At 44.5% G+C, this 19,812-nt stretch overlaps 1 protein-coding gene across 8 annotated transcripts in view; it reads right to left on the bottom strand.

The window, feature by feature from the left end:
• Positions 1-333: 333 nt before the first annotated feature.
• The window catches only part of LOC118511056 (formin-J), a 75,624-nt gene continuing 56,145 nt past the window's right edge, over positions 334-19,812 (bottom strand). For all 8 annotated transcript variants that reach the window (XM_036053658.1, XM_036053659.1, XM_036053657.1 and 5 more), the window contains exon 4: positions 334-9,257. In XM_036053658.1, coding sequence (XP_035909551.1) covers positions 7,428-9,257 — 1,830 coding nt within the window. In that variant the 3' untranslated portion in view covers positions 334-7,427. The remainder of the gene's footprint in view (positions 9,258-19,812) is intronic.

Below are 19,812 nucleotides of genomic sequence, written 5' to 3'. Positions count from 1 at the left end.
AATAAATATAATAAAATAATGTGAATGAGCTTTCAACTCTTTAGATACCTTGGGCACAGTGGGAACATATTCAACCGTTGCTCACAAACATTTTGTGCAAACCGTTTGCAAAATATTACCGTAACAGCTTCATTTTGGAATACTTTGCCACAATTTACAATAAACGCAATTCTGAGGAATTGAAAGTTTCTAGATTTTACGAAATATATTCCAAATTGAACAACCACTTCCTTCCTTCAGCTCTACAGAGCTTCCTTTTTCAACAACCACCTGCCGGGGATCGAGTTTCGGAATGAAGAAATACCACAACAAAAAAAACATACAACGACGCCGTACATTTTAAACATACCCTTAAGCTTATATATTTCTCTTTTTCATCAAAGAAGTGTGAAGAAACATTCCAAAATAATGTTATTACAGTCAGTTGAAGGGGAAAAAATGGTTTGTAAAAAAACTTATTCTTACTAACATTACAAGGAAAACGTTTCCTCACCGGAAACTCAAACCAACTAAACGTTCCACATTCGATGCATTAAAACTGAACTGAAAACTGTGGGCACGGGGGCATGAGGGGGCAAACATGGAGCAAACAACACGCTGTCGCTTGCCTTACAAATATTTGGATTCCCCCGTCGTGGCTTGTTCGCGCGGTTCGCGGTTCTATTATCCTGGCTCACTCACTCTCTTCCACGGCTGAAAATAAAACCGGCACATTTTTAAATAACTAATAGCTCTGAGACTGAGGTCTATGTTTTCAATTTTCATTATTATGCCGTATTGGTTGCGTTTTATTACGTAGTTCAAATTGTTGATTTTGCTTCTTGTGTTAGGCTATTTCGCCACTATCTCGCGCTGCTGCTCCTCCACACAACTTTCCTTGTGCAGGTGGTTCTCACTTGCATTCCTTTATCCATGTTATGCCTGTCAATCTTTCGCTTTTTACGCTTACATAAATTTTAAATCTTTATTCGTAGATTTAAAAAAGGAACAATTTTTTGCTTTCTTTACAAATATACAAAAATTCTAAACGTCTAGCATTCGTTACAAATTAAAGAAAAAGCTTACGGCAAAACGGTGCGTATCTGTGCATGTGGGGTGTGTGTGCTTTTTTATAATGCAATTAAAGAAAAACTGAATTGAAAATCGACGAGCGATTGAAAACAAAAACAATAGCAGGGAAAACTAGAACCCACGAAAGATGATAACAACCAGTTTACGTAAAGAAAAAAAAAGGACACATTGGATCGTTCTAATTCTCTTCTCACCGGCCGTGATTCGTTCTGCACTGTGAATCCTTTCCTTCCGCACGCTAACAGTGTCCGATTGCCGGTTTTCCGTCTTTTAGTAGTGTTTTGCTTATGCGTCTTGAGACTGTTTAGTTATTTTGTAATCTTTTTTTGCTGTTGTTTGTTTTGAATTTTTGGCTTAAACAGCGCGCAAGAATTTGTTATACGGAAGAAGAATGTTCAAACAGTTAGAAGTAGTAAACGTATAGAATGATCATTTCGTCTTCCCTTTCCTTACGGTGCGCTTGGCGGCCTCCACACAAACCCATACCCAGATTCTTCATATCACTTTGTATAATCTTTTTATCAACGATTGCATTTGGTAGCTCGCTCGCACTGGTTTCCTGATGGATTAGTATTAATGAGTAGCTGGTTCAATTTATTTGCGGGTTACAACTACAGTTCTCGCAGCATGTAGCACGTATCGGACTGTATCCAGTCCTTCCTACCTTTCTTCCTTCCTTCCGAATGGCTTACAATTTATTTTAAACCCGGCTCCGTGCTCCATTGTGGTTCGTGTATGTCAAACTAAAATTTATCTTTCCAGTCTTACATAGTGACAAGCCAAAAAGGGGGTGTGGGGGGGGGGGGTTGTGGAGGAAAAGGGTGAAGGAAATTATTTTCCTTATAACCACCAAACAATTATAAATACGACAATGTCCTTTCGAGCCATACCTGTCGTGGCGCGACAGGCGTACTGTGTTGTGTATTTACTATTTCAACCAAACAAACAGGTCAATTTTAGGATAAATTTTGCTATTACGGTGGTGACTGCACAAAGTTTTAGCACCGTTTTTCTTGGCGGCTTTTTTTTAATGCCCACACACACACACACAACAAACGATGTCTAATATAAGAAAACGTAATAATTTCACAGAAATTACCTCCCATCCTTTTCACGCCCGATCGAATCGGCATCGGCTAAGCGAATGGGTTTGACGTATGGATTGGCCTAAAACAATATTCTAGGGCATTTTCGTGTGCATACACATACATAAGAATATAGATAAATATGGAAACATATTTACGTATAATCTTACCCAGAACTATGTACACAAATGTAGTATGTATTTTTTTAAATGTATTTTGGGAGAGGGTAATTGGTGGGGGTTGGGGGGGGGGGGAGTCTCATACATGTATATACTTATATAAATTGCTTTGCTTTGCTTGTCTTAATTTTCTGGCTTTCCTTCTTTACGCGGCGGCATAATCCGATCTTCGAGGACGTTGCGTGAGGGGGGTATGTAGGGTAGGTTGGAGAGAGAGAGGCAGGGGAAAAGTTTTCACTAGGGTTGGGGGCACACAAACCATTATTAAGAGAGGTAATTTTCACTATAAACAAGAGGGCTAAACTTTTCCGAAATAACTAACCCATATTCGGAACGAGAATGATCGTACGAGGATCGCGCGATAAACGTTTGCGTTGTGACTTAAGCAACGGTCTTCAACTGCATTGTGGATGCTCAAATAAAGCAGAAATGCTTAAAGTGATCTCTGAAACGTAAAAGAAAAGCCCCCGAAGGATGTTCTTTTCGTTTTAAAAATTTTATCATTGCCATCCACTGCCAGTGCGCAGCCATCTTCTCGTGGAGTTGGAATTGTTGGAGAAATGCGGTAGCCGCAGTTTCATACAGCAGGCCAGTACAGACAGAGTGGGTGAGTGTTTTGTTGGTGTGGTGGAAAGAAAGGAACGTGTTTCAGGAAGTTGGTTTACGGTAGAATTTTGAACGAACCGTGTCTCTCGTTTTTGAACGTGGTTCGATGGAAATTCGTTTCAGTTTGACATATTCATACAATTGCGCTGTCTGATCTGCCTTTACCTTCCTTGAGTATTTCACCTGAATGTTGCACCTTTTTTCTGCCAAAGTGTCCTCGGTTGATGTAAGCGTTACAATTTGCAATTTGCCTATACTTATTACGCATCGATTATGCCACTGCAGTTTATGTGTTTTGTTGTTACTTTATCTCACCACCCGCTTATCGCATTCAAAATTACCGCTGACACAGCACATATGGTGTCAGGCATCTGCTGCACCGCTTCGCTGCTGCATACTGCATACGTGCCTCGATAAAACTGGTTCTGGAGGATAAGAATTCAGGCATTTCATGGGCAGTTATAATTTCACTTTCCGTTATTTGTTTGCATATATGTGTGTATCTGTACGTTGCTCCTTTTGCTCCTTCGCATGTTCGTGTATGTATCCTGTGAATCTGTGTCTGTGCATGCGTGTATGATTTAGCTTTGTATATATATTTAAATGTTGTCTCTGCTTCGCTTCCCTGCTCGTCTTACTTACTCTATCACCCAGCATCGTTCAGCTAAAAGCAAACTCCTTTTCCTATTTTTGCTACGCCTGTACCTGCCCCCCTTGTACCTGACCTCTGCTTGCTTGCTTGCATGGTTCCCTTTCTATGACTACCATTTTCGACGCATTCTAAATCATATTTAGCCCGATCGATTGCCGCGTTCTATGTTGCCCCATACTCCCTTTCTTCCCCAAGGAATATAGCTGCAAACGGGAGCGAGCCGGCAATTGTCCTTATGCTTCCTTCCCCCCAGGTGCATCATTTCCTTGTTTTGGGTTTTGGTCATATATTTCCTCCCGCTTTCCATTGTATTATGTTGCATTTTCATATTCCCATTCATTAGATACCACTTACTAGCTACAATTTTTAGTTGCACATTGCGTTTGCTTGCTTCGTCGTTACCGCGTCTTGTGAGTTTATAATTATGATACAGATTGTATAAAACGAAAATAAAAAATTTCGATCAGCAAGACAAGTGTGTATTCTAGCCTTTTTTTTGTTAAAACCATACTATACTGCTTCGTTCTGCAAGTTCTGCGTCCCGGTGATCCACACTGGGCTGATTCGGGTTCGTCTTGTGGTGCGTAAACTGTCGCTAAACTGTGAGCAGCGAGGATCAGTTGGATGAAATTATTCTCGTTCTTCTTACCGTTTAAAAATGCACTATTCACGCGAGGAAAATAACAAGTAAATCAAACCTTTGCCTGCCTTTTTAAATGTCGTAGCTTCACAGTGTTACAGTATCTTCAGCTTCCAGCTGGTTGCAGGTTCGTCACTGATGTGGGTATTGCTTAATTGTTAAAGGATTGTTCTGAATCGAGAAATGAACCACACACCATTCCACGCACAAGGTGGCTGCTCCTGCTTGATGGAATCAACGCAATAAATGTTTTCACGCTTCCTCTATCAACTCACGGACCGCCGCTCTGTAGTTACGTTTGCCCATTCATTCCTTTTTCTATTCTAAATGTTTCCTGGTTTAATTGTAATCAGTCTTAAGCCTACATAGTACACAGAACCTATAGCTTTCCAAGTTGGAACACACATTTGCACACTCTGCCGGTTAACCAGTGAAATGTGTTGCAACAGAGAAATCAAAAACACAATCGAACCAAAAGCAAATCCAAATAATCTGTTCCTATCATTAATAAGCTCACAAGACTGGACACATGTTTAAATGGAATAAGGGAAAGAAGAAGAAAAAAAGCTACAACTCTTTCAAACTAAAACGCACACGTTTTCCCTCATCGGAGGATCATCGGAAACTCGCTGCAAAATTTTGCTAACGCAATTGATTTAGAAGGCTACCGCTTGCGCCACCTTACGATTGATGCGTTTTGAGAGGTTTCGCTTCACTCTTTCACATTTGTCTAGAACGAAAAATTAGCTAAAAGAAACTTTAATTTCCATCCGTTTGCTGAACTATTATTTGCATGCCATTCAAAATTAAACCTTCTGCCTATATTTTGTTGTTGAGGTTAACCATCAAGGTTTCCCGCCCAAATGAACTCTCATTCGAAACTGCAACATGTACGAATTTTATTCGACAGATTCCATGTTCTGTGGTTCGCTTCCGCGGTACTCGAGTCGAGCATGAAGCTGCAAACGCTGGACGCCACACATTGGAATTATCCAAGTAGCATATGATATCATACGATCATATAAGAAAAGCAAGATGCTTCAAATGCACCTCTTGCACCTCTAAAACCTCGTCACCCTGCGCGTCAATGTTCTTTGGGAGTTCAAACCATGTCAATCCGTGCGTATCCCTGTGTAAAACAAACAAGAAACGAATTAAAGTCACTAGCAGTGACTGTGTTATGCATTCGAATGGAAGTATGAAGCAAATTTCGATCTGTGTTGCATTGCTTACAATTCTCTAATTTAGCAAATAAAAACCCCACAGCAATTATTCTAAAACATGAAATCAAGCTAACTGCACCTATTTATGGAGATAAATTACTATCGGGACCTGAACAAAGCAAAAACACAAGACTACAGAATCTTTACCTAAAACCGCTGCAATGTTATTGAACAACGAAAGCTTCCTTTCGTTTGCTTTCTTTTCTTATGCCACTTTTTGCTGTTGCATCGCATTCACCCGCCTTCTTCCTACGCCTTTTTACGTATTATTCGAAACACTACTGCAATACAATCCACACGCACACACACACACATGCCTACAGATCACCGCCAGTAAATTATTTATTGTTTCACTCTCCGTGTTAATCGTGTTTCTTCATTCTTCATCATATATATATATGTATATCACCAATAATTACAGTATTACCAACGCCATAAAACCACTATTCATAGCGTCATGGCGCAATTATTAGCAAACACTGCCTTCACTGCTTTTTAAATGTGTGTCCTTCTTACATCCATGTTACGGGGAGCGCGGAGTTTAGTAAAGACTAATGAAAGTTATATTATTCCCGGTACAGTTATTATATGATGCTTAAACACAAACAAATGCAGATGAAACCCTATCGAGCTACCCCCCCGTATCTAATTATTATTCTATTCTCCCGACAATCATACACACGCGACGCGCGACACGATCAGCATTATTTCACACCATTGTTGCATATTGAATGCAAACTCCCTGTGCGCCAATATCGTACCGCTGCTATCGGCAGGTATTTAGTGCAAAAGTTGTGTTTTGTTGGTTGGTTGCTTTTTGCCTTCTTCATTGCTCCTTTCGTGATAATGCAAATGTTGCTTCAAGGTTTGTCGTATCGAACCGTGTCCACCTACCCAGTTTAGTCTCGGCGGTCCGAATCAAAAATCGAACTTGTTCATACTTCTACTCTACTATTACTATTAGGTTGCTGTACACAACGTATTGCGTTTGCTCTCGTCGCTTGCTGTTGTTGTTGCTGCTGTTTGCCTACTCGTTACTTTTGATATCGTTCCATGAAGATGCTACTACTATTGCCCTCAAATCCTACCCACGCGCATACCACGGTTACGCTGCTTCAATCGCGCAGAAAGCCCTAACTGCGGTTCCTTAATCGCCTTAAAGTAAACTTAAATCAAATCTTACGATACGCGCTCATTGTTCCGTGTATATGCTTAGAAGTAAATAAGCAAGAAAAAATTCTCTTGCCTTAGGTCTCTTGCTTTGAGGATGTCTTAGCCTAGCAGAGTTGTATAGAATAAGATGCTGCCCAAACCGCCACTAGTATGCATCGCAAAGCAAACCGAGAGTGTGTCATTGTGTTCTGTTTTTCCCTTTTTTGTTTCGTTTCAACCAATTAACACCTAATGATAATACAGCTTTGTTTGTTGTCGCTAAACCCTACACAATATGGTGGGTAAGTAGATTGGGTAGGTTTGGTTGGCTAATGTGTAGGTAGGTTAAAACATTACGGCACGTGGCTGCTAATGGACGAGCAAAATATGTTATGGAGCGAAAGGAAAAAAAAAGAAGAAGAATGCAATGCGAAAAGAAAATAACATCTAATAAAATAATTAACAAACGATATAAAATCAAGGGATGTTGTGTCACTAGGAGAGAATCGTTCAAGCACCATCCATCGTTTTCTGGTACGTAATGACAACGTTCGACGCGGAACCACTGGCGCTACTGCCGGGAGCTGATACTGTTGCTTTGGCGGCACCGTACCGCAGCTTGCTAAGATTGTTACTGCTAACGCTAACCAGCAGCGGAGTAGTAGTAGGTTTGCTCTTGATACTGTTACTTCCCTTGTGGCCGGCCGTGGTCGAAAACAATGCGATGGTACTAGATGAGGACGGGGCAACGGTTGAGCTGCTATGGCTACCACTGTTATTGCTACAGCTTCCAACGATCGCTGACGCAGCAGTAACGGATCATGAGTTCTGCTTCACCACTATTACGCCAGGCCTGCACTGTTGCTGCTGCTGTAAGAGCTGCGCTGCCGTCGTGAGCGTGTTCGGGTGCTGCGCTGGCGGCACCACGGAACTGTTGGCCACGATCGTAGTCGTCGCTGTCGAGGGTGATGCTGCTGCTGTTGCTGCTGCAGGTGAATGACAGCTGGTACCGGCCGACAGTGAATTGCTACCGGTTGGAGCAAGCGACACGGAAATGATCGAGCCCACCTGTGGCGTTACCGTCACGACACTCGAGGCAGTAGCTGCTAGGTTAGAGGCACTAGCCGCCGCCACCGTCGGCAGGACAGTGCTTGCGCTCGCATTCGGTCCTGTCCGGAACGTCAGGTACGGTTCTAGCTGAATTTGGCGGTGATCGCGGTCGGTTTTCGCCTGCATTAACGAGGTCGTCTGCTGTTTACCCGCCGTTGTCAGCGCCAGTGGAACTTCCTGCATAGGTCTCTGTTGTATAGTCGATTGGGCTGTTGCTGTGGGAGGTTGAGCGGGCTGAGGTTGCTGCACTGGTTGGTGTAATGACTGCTGCTGCTGCTGCTGCTGCTGCTGCTGTTGCTGGGTCGGTACAACTGCATCAAATGCATCACCTTCGAGGTGACGGATTGCTTCGACGATCGTTTCGAGGTTGTGACGGTAGTTACAGTTAAGTCGAGGCTGCTGGACAGCACTTAAACTGGTGCCCGTGCCGACCAGATGCGAGCCTGCCGTCGACACCATCATCTGATCATCATTGACCACTATCGAGGAGGGTGAATCGATGCGCTCGACCTCCACCTTCGGTTCCGCTTTGATAGCCGCCTCGAGGATGGAAGGGTAACGATTCTTCTTCGGTGGCAACGTCACCACTGTCGCTTCGCCGACTGTGGGCGATCGAGATCGAGAACGTTTGATGTACAGCTTGTCATCCTTCAGCGGGATAACTAGCTGTTTCGGTGCCGCCGGCACGGTCTGCATGGTGTGCGCCTCCTCTATCAGCTCGTTCGAACACACAACGATATGCTGATTCTTGGCCAAACTCTTGGCGTCCTGCGAGATCAGCAGCATACCAGCACCCTCCAGTTCGGTGGGAACACGCGTCAGCTTACCGGACACGGCTGTACCGCTGCTGACAGGTTTGTGAATGATCGAAACCGCAACCTCCTCCGGTGCAAGCGATACTCCCGTCGGTTCGTTAATGAGGTCCGGCACAATCAGTTCCGACGTGTCCTGGTACTGTATCCTGGTGGGATAGAGCTGACGTTCGAGTGCTTTTAACCGTTCCTCAATCAACTGCTTCTGTCGTCGCTCCACTTCCAGCTGATGCTTCAATTCCAGCACATCTTTCGCGGAAAAGTTGACCGTCGCACATTGTCTGCCGTGGGCGGACGACGGGCTCGAGATCGTTGTCGTGCCTGAGTGCGCGTTAGATAAGCTACTTCCGTTGGAGGTAACGTTCACGGCGCGTAACGACACCGGTTCCGGCGACATTGACCCTAATCCCTCGTCCGACGAATCTGACACCGGTTGCGTAGTTACGTCGATTTTACGCTTTTTGGCAACGGTCGCCACTACAGTTCCTAGCTGCCCGGTGGTGCCGGCATTCGACACTAGCTGTTGCTGTTGAGAGACGACCACACCACCGGCACCGTTTGCGGTACTGCCCGCCACCACTTGCGTCGCACTCGGCGCAAGTTCTGGGGCTCCATTGTGATCTTGTTGATCAATTGTCCGTTTCAGCTGACAGTTTTGCGAGAGTAGCCGAGTCTTTTCCTGCTCCAATGAATAAATGTATTCGGCTGTCTGTTGCAGAATTGCGGCCTGAAAGTAAACCAAAAAAAAAAGCATGATATCAACGATTGTGAATCATTTTGGATGAAAAACTTCAACCTGGTGATCTATCTTTTAAAGTGGACCATAAACCGCGGCGCCGATCTTTAACATCGCTCGAACGTAATCCCATCTGGACTGACTATCCAGTCTCGGGTAAATCAAGTCAAGGAACCCAAAAAAGGGCAGGTCAAGACATCTTGGGAGTAGTGCCGAATAAGAATGCTCTTCGAAATATTTATTCACATTCATCACAACCACCTACATGGATATCGCCATTAACGGCAGCCGTTCTAGAACGAACACCCTTTATTGGAAACGATCACCGCGAAAAGAGTCATTCATTGAATTTCTTTAAAACAAAATCGCCGGTAAGTACAGAACAACAACACATTTTCTCATGATTTTTCTGTTCATCAATTGCATTTTAATTGCTTCATCTACATTTCATTATGTCTATTTATTAGAATCGGAAACAAAAAACAAACTGAAAGCTGGCAAAATGGCCGTGTGAAAATAAATGGCGCGATCCGTAGCAAGCAGCAGACTCATCCAAACAAAGCAAACCCGACCGCAGTCACACATCAAAACATTGAACTTGAAATTTGAAAATCCAATTCCACTCACAAACACTCGTTCACCAAACGTTACTCTCGATCTTCGCATGGAATTTCATAGCGAGAAAGTGGAACGATAGAAGAATTGGGAAAAGCGGCAAGAAATAAAAACACAACAACACATCATGCGTACGCATGAATCGGTAGGTAACGGCAGAGGAGCCAAACAGCACAAGCAGCGTGGAGAGCAGCCAGGCATTTGTGAATGGGCGGCTAACGTTTTTAAAGCGTCGTTCGCGTACGCATCTCGTTCGGCGCTGCGCTTCTGGCAGGCCTGACACGGCCCCGAATGTGTTTAAAAGACCTTACGCATCTTTCGATTATACATGCCCGTGATCGCGAACTTGTTTTTGGTGGGCACAGTGTTCCTTCACCGTTTCATTTTGACTGCCGTTCGTGGGCAATGTTTAGAAAGGGGAATAAAGGCACAAGCGTAAGAATACGCAACTCTACGCACTTCCACGCGCTATCCCAAGGTAGGCAGGCAGAAGTTGTTGTCGTGCTTGGTGGGTATTACCTAATGGCCTTCTGCTTTTGGTGGTGGGGCACAGCAAGGAACAGCCGAAATCATTGTTGGAGTTTTTCTACGCAAAAATACGCACTTTTTCCGAGAGAGAGAGAGAGAGAGCGAGAGGGGTTATTGTTTTGGTTTCTTTTGCTGCTACATTCATGACTTGACTACTGCCCGGTTTTGATGATCATTCGCATCATATTGACAGGTGCGTATGATCGCGAGAAAGAAGGAATGAGGGCGTCCGACGCCAACGGCTCGCGAGGGATTTTTAAATTTTAAATTCATGCATGCGTTTTGGGGAGCCTCTAGACCAGCGTCGCCTACGGTTGGTTATGTGCACCGAAGAAGAGAAGGGCACCCACATAATGCCCCGTTTTGGCGGCACTTGCCCTTTGCTCCGTTCCGTTGTGCAAGTGGAGAGAACAGTTTCCTTTCTTTTACAAATTTGCAGGTTTCCTTGTTACTTATTCTACAACTCTACACGATACTTTACATTGTACAGCGGGGTAAAGAGCACGCGCTCTTACCGTGCTCCGTTTCTTGTGAAGCTGAATCTATGCATGTTTCAGTATTATTTGGCACAGGAAGTTATTTAGCAAATTGTTCCATGCCCCTTTTGCATGCTATTTTCGCTGACCCCGTTCGCGTTTCCCTTCACCCATTCCCCATCGACCGTCCCTCGGGATCGCTGAGGATCGAACCACTGCGCAAAATTCGCAAATCTTTACTTCCGCAACACCTGCTGCTGCTACTGCTGTGCTGGTGCTACTTAGCTACGGACACCGAGTTTTGTTCACCGGTTCAAGATTTGTTTCGATCACACCCGCGCGGCACGGAGGAGCCACGCTACGTCGTTCGTTCGGCGTTTCGGGAGCTCAAATAAATGTGTGGAAGGCGAAGCGTAAAATCAGATACACAACTCCATCACGGCCACAAGGCCATCATGGCCGAAAAGCCAGCTGGAATTTGCACAGACGGTGGGAAGCCAAATGTTGTGCGCACCCGCCGGGAACGACGGTGATGATGATGGGAACCGCGATCGTTCGTTTGGTTTGCGAATTTCATGGACTTTGCAGCAGCAAGTGAACTGGATTGATGGAGGTTCGCCATTTTTTTGGCAATTTCTAATTCGCTATTGCCATCTCGCTCCCTTTCTCGGTAGCTAGCTACTTTTCGGGAACAGATTTCTAGTCGCGGCACAATCACAGCGCACATTTTTTGTGCCTGTGCACACACAACAGCACAACGTGAATTCGCAAGCTTAGGTGAACAACCTCTACCGGCTTTACACTCTTGAGAAGAATAGAGGAGAAACTGTGCCCCGAACCGGCAAACACTCCCTTCTTTCTTCCCCGGCCCGAAAAGATGGCAATTTCTGCCACAGAGATAAATAACAACAGCAAAAAAATGCTTTCGCGGCAACTCTAAAACACAACCCTAGGCCAGCCATAAACTAAACGTGAGATCGGAAGACGTTGATTTCCTCTTCCTACTCGAGTTTACTTTTACCTTTCAACAGCGCGGCCAGGAATCGCACTGCGCCATAAATCATACTTGTTGTATAAAACATACGATTCTGACATCATGGTTATGGTTTTGGCGACTTTATATATCGAGGGGTTTAAATTTTAAACATTATTTGTTTAATTGAAATATCCATATGGAAGATGGACTTCGCACCGTTTGATCTTCACTTTACGATGTGGGTCATCCATCCTTTGTCATTTGCACGGGGTGTGGTTTCAAACCCACGCCACGCTGCTGTGCCATACGCCAAGGTAAGATATTGAAGGTTTGACCTCTGGTCAGAACCACCGGTTCGTACCACCAACCCTAAGCTCAATTTGATGATTTGAATAACCGGGCTCGAGTATAATAATTGCGGGACATCTTCAAAATTCCTCGCTCCTGGAACCGGAAACGCACACCACTTAATATCTCTATGGACAATAGTTCAGCAAATATCCAAACAAGCTTAATCGTTTTTGTCTAGCCGATGTTCCTCCCAGATGATTCCTCCCCAACCACCATTGACTATACGCTAGGAGGGAAATAGAGCAAGAGCAAGAGAGAGCGACCAGACTGGCGAAAAGAATCCCCGGTCCCGGGTCCCGGCGGGTAATTTACTACATTGGATACAGTCAGCTGAAATACAGGGGACGCTAGCGAGCAGATCCTTCCCCACCCCAGATGCACTACCCTCCCTAATGGACCACCGTATCCGCGTTCATCCCAACGAACACGCCATCTTCTGTGTGCGTGTACTACGTCAATGCGACATCCGGCAGCTCCTGCCTGCCGTACATACACACTACTCTGTAGTCCCACAAATGTCTCTCCCTTTGTTCCGAAAAGGCTCTTTATGTGCTATGTTCAGGCAGCAGGCAACAGACAACTGGAAGCTTTCGATGTACATAACGAAAAAAGGATTGACTCCCCAGATGTGCGGGGAGCCTAAAATTGACCTAAATTAATTATATTCCAATAGCGTAAGAAGGTACGACGACGGTCGTCAGATGTTACTATAGAACTTGCCGCCAAGAACACAAAGTTTCAAAAAAGGGGATTCGATCGACGGAAAATTACGGAACCTCATGGGGCTTTTCCACGTTGTTGCTAAAATGGGCGTTGTCACACACTATCGCTAAACACATTCAACAGTCGGAGAGATCTCCTCCTGACTGTACACAGCTGAGCGCTGAGAGTCAATTGAGTTCTTTAATCTTCCTGCAATCTTTCAGCATTCCTTCACAAGAGCAGTGGGATGTTTGTGTGGTGGAATGCATTCATTGTCCCTAGTTTTTCCTTGTGCCACAACACAAGGCTTTCCAGACCTACGCTGGTGCCGTTGGTAGTAGTAGTGCTTTGAAACCCATGTCCATGTCCCGAGAAGCCATTTCTCAGCACAATATCCCGCACGCGCGGCGCCGTTGCAAACTCCTGAATTCTGGATGTTGCCACCGTAACCAGCTGTTTCGGGTCGGGTGTGTTAAGAATCGAGCAAAAGCTTTCGAATTCCTATCCCAGGGCATGGCCAGACGAAAAGCTGTTCCCATCGTTACACCGCCATGTAATATCATTTGGGTGGAGGGTGGGAATATTACAATCATCATCATTATCATCATCGTACCAGCATTGCTAGGTGCCTTGTGGACCGTACGACAGCAGCACAGTAGACAGACAAAAAAAGCTACAACCTTTTTTTTTTTTCATTTCACTAGCGTCGCCCGGGTGTTGGCTCATCGTTTTTATTTACCTATCCAGGGAAAAGTATATAGCATATTGCACATACGCCCTCTTGATATGACGGACGTGATCTGACGGGCGAGACACACATCAGAGATTTCATGAACGCATGCGCCTTTACTATTTTTCTCGTTCCAAGAAGCTTTTGTGGAGCAAAGTTCCAGGCCTCCACGCTCTCTCACCGTGCCTGCCTGCCTGCCTGCTTGCCTGTCCCAACGTAGGAAATCTGTTACGACACACAACCAGCCGTGTACCATGTGGCTTCAGCAAGACCCGACCGAACGCACCAACATTGTCCCACCACCATCATCAGTGCCTTTATTCGTTACACCCTTTTTTCCGCGCCCCGTACGCCGTCATACTACTAAGGAATGGGTTTCTTCCATATAACACGAAAGCAGGATTCAATATTTTTGAATTCCGCTCGGCAACGCGCGTATGAAAGAAAATGCGCGCGTTTCGGCGCGCTTTCATACCAGAGGAGCATGACGTAGCGTAGGCATGCTGGTCAGCAGCTCGCTCAACTTCTGGTATGGTGTGGATTGCGAGCCCCAAGCTCACCAACTTGGCTCTCTTCCATTCCCATTGGTGTGGCATTAGTACTGTCTCTCTTTCTTCTCATTCATGCCAGGACCTTCCGCCGCATGTACGGTCGCAGGGATAGTAGTAAAATCAGGTGCCACTTTCCATTGGAAGCTGGTGCCAACAAGGCTCGGCCAGCGTAATATCATCTGTTTGGAGTTTTCCCACCCATGTCTCTGTTTTAGTAAGCGCAGACTATGTATATATACATATTGTCGATGGCTGTGAGTGTTCGTAAAGCACGAGTTTTCTGACACACACAGCAGAACCACACTTTTTCCGCCAAGAATCGATCGATAACAGCATACGCCCGGTATAACAAACAAATGTATCAGCATCGGCACATACCGGCCGCCTCATCATCTCGAGCGAGCCGGTTTTGTAGGTTTTTGTTCTGTACTACGAACAAGGTTCAGAGTGTGTATAGTAATAGAGATAGTGAGTGAATTTTACAACAAGAATAACTAACTTTTTGTTGAGGTTCTGTTACTTCGGCAAATAAATGATTTTGATCATTTGGCCGAGTAGTTCCTTTCCTCTATTGATAAGTACGCAATTAATCATTTCTACCAATACAGAAAGGACATACTCTGTTTGAAATCCCTTCAACTGTAACCATTGGTCGGCTCAACGAGTCACTGGAAATTAATTGGATTCCATTTGGTAGGGAATGGTACCCACCCCTAGGCTAGGCTATTGTGCGAGGCAATTCGGAACATCAGCTACTAAATTCAGAAAAACTAGCCAATTCCACCGGGCCATCGATACCATTAAGATTCTACCACGCAACCGGGTGAGGCTATAATGAGGAAAATTAAAAGAAAAAAGGAGGCTAAACCCTCCATTCCCGCTTACGGCAAATGGCAAGCGCGCGTACGAATCATCCTCGCTCTGTGAAACTTTTCATTCCATCGGCACCTCTTTGTGCACTTTTCCTTCCCACACTTGACTCAAAATGCACCTAATCACTTATGGTTTCAAGCCCAGTGAACCCCGAATATACCTGCTGCCGTGTGCTGGTGCCGTGTGCCGCTGCTTACCAGACCGCAACACGAGCTCTATGACTCTATATACACTGAGTAACTCCCGAAAAGTGAGTGGCATCGAAAGAACTTCTTCGTTGGTGGATTCACCCTCCCAAAAATTGGACGCTTCACTTGCTAGCTAGCCAGAGCTAGCGCTGTGCGCTATAGCTAGAGTACTATTGCCAAGTCGACCGAAAACTCCGAAAAACTCTTGGTATGTACTCTCGATTGATCGTTGAGTAAGATTTTCGCCTCTAGATAAAAAACTATTATTATTTTGTCTACACTGCTATTTTAATTAACATCTCATTGCGGCTGATATTTGGAAAAGCAAAAAACAAAGTAACACAAACTTGTAGCTTTAAAAGTAATTACATTTTTACAAGGGCTTAGAATTTAACATTCAATTTAGTTCTGTCATGATCCTGATCGGGTAGGGACTTGTGTTCTCAATTTGTGTCCTTCTTGTTCATTACCTGCTCATAGAGTTCATTGCAGAAAACTCACTACATCTGAGTTCATTCGATAGAGCATCCAAAGAAATCTCAAAGACCCAAAGCATCTATAAAAAAAAAACTATAAAATTCGATAGAACACCTCAAGGTGTCTAGTGATACTGACTACCATGAACACACAGTGCCTTAATCGATCTTGTGATCTTTTGCTTCCTTGGCACTACAACCTCTAAAGGTCTCTCGGCCTGCCATTTCTAGCTTTCTGTGACTGGATTTTACCCGTAACAAAGTAATCAGCCCTGAGTACGGGGAGGCGGTCACTGGATGGGATTTGAACCCCCGGGTCCTGCCGTGTGAAGACCGACGACGTTATGTGCTCGTTTCCCGAACGTGGGATAAGTAAAAATTATTTTTGAAATAATTCTAAAAGTTGTTTTTTTATGAACGACGGATTGACTGAATAGAGGGGCTTGGTATGGCATAGGCGGAATATCCTGGATGATCCAGGACTAAAAAGCCAGACAAGCCAGAGGGCTGGAAGAACGCTGGATCTCGACATGCAGAAAACTGACGATGGCATATTCTAAAACAAACGGAATGAGAAGATCACTCACGATACCGATCCTCGCATCCAACACTACTTCGAATTTGGACGAAGAAATTATTTTTAACGAATCGACCGAGCTCACCCGGGATAAGGTGCCCTTTCACGGTTTGGAGAAGCAATAAAAGTTTGCAAAGGTGTGATTGCAAAATTCTACAGCCTATTTGCAAATTTCCCTTAGCTGCATGCAACATTCTATCGTAGGTTTGTAATGGGATTGCAATAATCCATTATCCAGTTGATACATTCCACCGAGTGTTTGAAAAGTCCCATAACATGATTCGAAACCCTGTTTATCCTTCAAAAGATAATTAGCATAGTCGGTGGAGCCGTTATAAACCATATTTTAGATCGTACCGTCTCTCACAACTTTAAAGTTTTAAATAAAAATAGATATATTTCATTCTTTGCGAACTAATAAATCAATTGACTCATTTTTTAGCTGCTACCACACTCCTAACCTTCTCAATATGCGGAAATCATAGCATATGTTTCGCTGTGGTCCGATGATTTATTTTCTCCTCAATCACACGCAATCAAATTCACGTGCAGACCCACACAGAGACAGACACACCCAAGACGATGATGTGTTGTACAGCAAAGAGCAAAAAAATAAATAAAAAAGAAAACGACGAATATGCGAAAAACAGATGATGTTGTTGCGTTGGTATACTACGGTGGTCTTTTTTATAAATATGCTAGCGAATTGATGCCACAGCAAACACAACACGGCAGGCAACGGGGAAAATGCAGAGAAGACCGGTCAGACGGACCTGGACCTTTGAAGTGAGCGTGTGGCCCAAACTTTAAGAAATTGCGCAGTATTATTTCACGTTTCCCCCAAGCCATCTCTCTCTCTCTCTCTCTCACTGTTTCGCTCTCTCTTTCTTTCACTCTGACTTAGCTACTTTGCGCGAATCGTACACACGCACCGCAGAAACTGCGCTTAAGCATCGAGCTTCACACTTTCAAAGTCGCAAAGCTTTGAATCGTTTACGATGCGAGAGACAACTTGAAATACTATCCTTTTAATGTAAAATAATCATTTGAATAGTAGTAACGATCCTATGGTACATACGATCTGCTTAGCATAATAGGAGATTAAACCTATTTTAGTTATACTCATAAAATCATTTACACCTTTACACTTCCCATTGTACGGAACCTCGAAGAACATGGTAGCTACTAAAACGGGGCACTGACTACGTTGTGCAGGTTATATGCAAAAGTTAAATTTCGCACACCATCCGCACCACTTCCTCGTTCGGGAGCCGGGGCCAGCATCATCTCATGGACAACACCCCCCAAAAATAAAAAAGCCCGCGTGACTGGACGGGAAATACGCAAAAACCAACGCCACGCACACACCGACACATTTTGGCGAACATCAACCGCAAAAAGCAAACCAAAAACCTTGACTCTGCTGCTGATGCAAAAGCATAAAACATAGCACCGCGCTGCTCCATCAGGCTCCTCACCACAGGTATATACATATGTATATCCATCGCCAGATAGTGATGGTGGTGGATGATGAATGAAGCGGCCTAGCTGTAGTGAGCGGGAAGTTGCTGTGGTTGACGTTGGATGGAAGGCAAAGAGGAAGAAAAAGTACAGTTTGGGTTTGCAAAAAATCACGATCCACAAGAGCGTTACGCGCCAACTGCCAAAAATCTGATCGCGTACCAACACACACACACACACTTGGAGGTTGTAATTGAACCACGGATGTAAACGGTGGTGGAAGCCCCGTAGTGTGCAAGGGTCAGCTTCAAAGCTTTTATCGATCGTACATAGAAGGCTGCTGATGATCGTTCGCGCCTTTTTTGTTAGGTTGAAATACATCAAACATTAGGCTAAACAATATAACTTGAACACAGGCGAAAAATAATGTTTACTTTGTAAGAATAAAATCCGTCGTATGTTTGATGTATTTTAAATTTGATCGACTATTTAATTACTAATGTTTTACCAATTTAATACAGCACAAAGAGCGATGTGATCCTGATATTAAAACAAAATTCTTGGCTTCATCTGTACTTGATTGCTAACTTTGATATATTATTTCTGCAACAATACGAACCAACATAACGCACAGCGAGACTTGCCGGTTTTGCGCGGGAAATTCTTGCCATAACCAGTTCTGACCTCAGAGAACAAGAACGCACGCTACAGTACCGATCGACTTTTATATCAGAAATAAAGAATATGAGCAATAGTAGCGATAAGGCAATACTATACTTCACAATAAGATTACAGTAAAAGTATTTTAATCACCCTGTAGTATTTGCGAGAGATCTTCGTTATAAACAACCTTAGAATCGTCCTCAAGTTCGACAGATGCAATTCTTGACAATACCGATCAGAACCGGTTCGCGCACGGGTTGAAGTTAAAAATAATCTCCAAAGCGTGGACGCAACACAGCAGAGGGCATTTAAATACCCACCTGCCTATCTACATGATCCGTCCTGCGTTTCATTTACCTATAAACCCTGACAAGCTGCAACTTCAGTACAATACTTCAACAAAAATGCACAACATGATCGTGTGATCGTACAATGAACAGCAGCAGCAGCGATCTTGGATTGATGCGGCGCACACGCATGGCAAGATGAAGGCAGAACACGTTCACACTACACATGGAAGAAGAGAAAATCCGTAACTAAAAAGCAATAACAGATCCCAGAGAGCTGGGAAAGAAGACGTGGAACTGTGCATGACGATGACGATGCGCTGCGTAAAGCCAGTTTTAAAGGGAACTTAACCTTACCCGTTCTGGACACAACAAACAACACCTGCCAGGGTCTGAGGCTGAGTCGTACGAATCTGCACCGACAAAAACACCATATGGTTGGTTGGTGATCATGGTCAGACTGTGGCAGTGTGTTCCAAACATTCAAAAAGCATAGCGTGGTGGACGCAACAACGCATCAGAATATCCGGTACTGGGACGAAGGGATTTTGAAATTTCGGCTGTTTAGGCTAGATGATTCATTTGGCCTATCTAGAGACGCTCGCACATTATAGGATGCCATCCGCAAAATGAACCAATCGTTTTGCGACGGGACACATATCCAAGTTCTTGTCGGTTCCAGCCGCACCTTCGCCGCACCTGCATCACCCCCCTTTGTCTTAATGCAACTCTGCAACTCTTCCGCTCACTAGGTTTGGCTGGCTTATTGGCTGGTTGGCTTGAATGGTGGTTGGCATCGTAAATCAAGAGACACCCCACCACTTCACCCATCATCCATCGTTCACCTCCTCGGCCTAGACGCTTGGTTCTGACAACGGAAGACGGTTAAGCTCCAGCGGGAGAGAACGGAAATGGATAAGAAGAAACCCGAGAACGAGAACGAGAGTGCGTTTCCACCGCCACCGCGCGCTAGCTCAACACCGGCACAATCACAGGAACAAGAAGATGGGAAGAAACCGTGGCTTGGGTTTCCGCCTTCCACACCTTGCGCGCTTCCTGCAACATAAGAAGCAGAAGAAGGCTACAATGTGC

Source organism: Anopheles stephensi, chromosome 3 (assembly GCF_013141755.1).
Source record: "Anopheles stephensi strain Indian chromosome 3, UCI_ANSTEP_V1.0, whole genome shotgun sequence".
Classification (NCBI taxonomy): domain Eukaryota; kingdom Metazoa; phylum Arthropoda; class Insecta; order Diptera; family Culicidae; genus Anopheles; species Anopheles stephensi.
The sequence above is the reverse complement of the archived record's forward strand: the minus strand, read 5'-3'. Positions and strand labels throughout refer to the sequence as shown.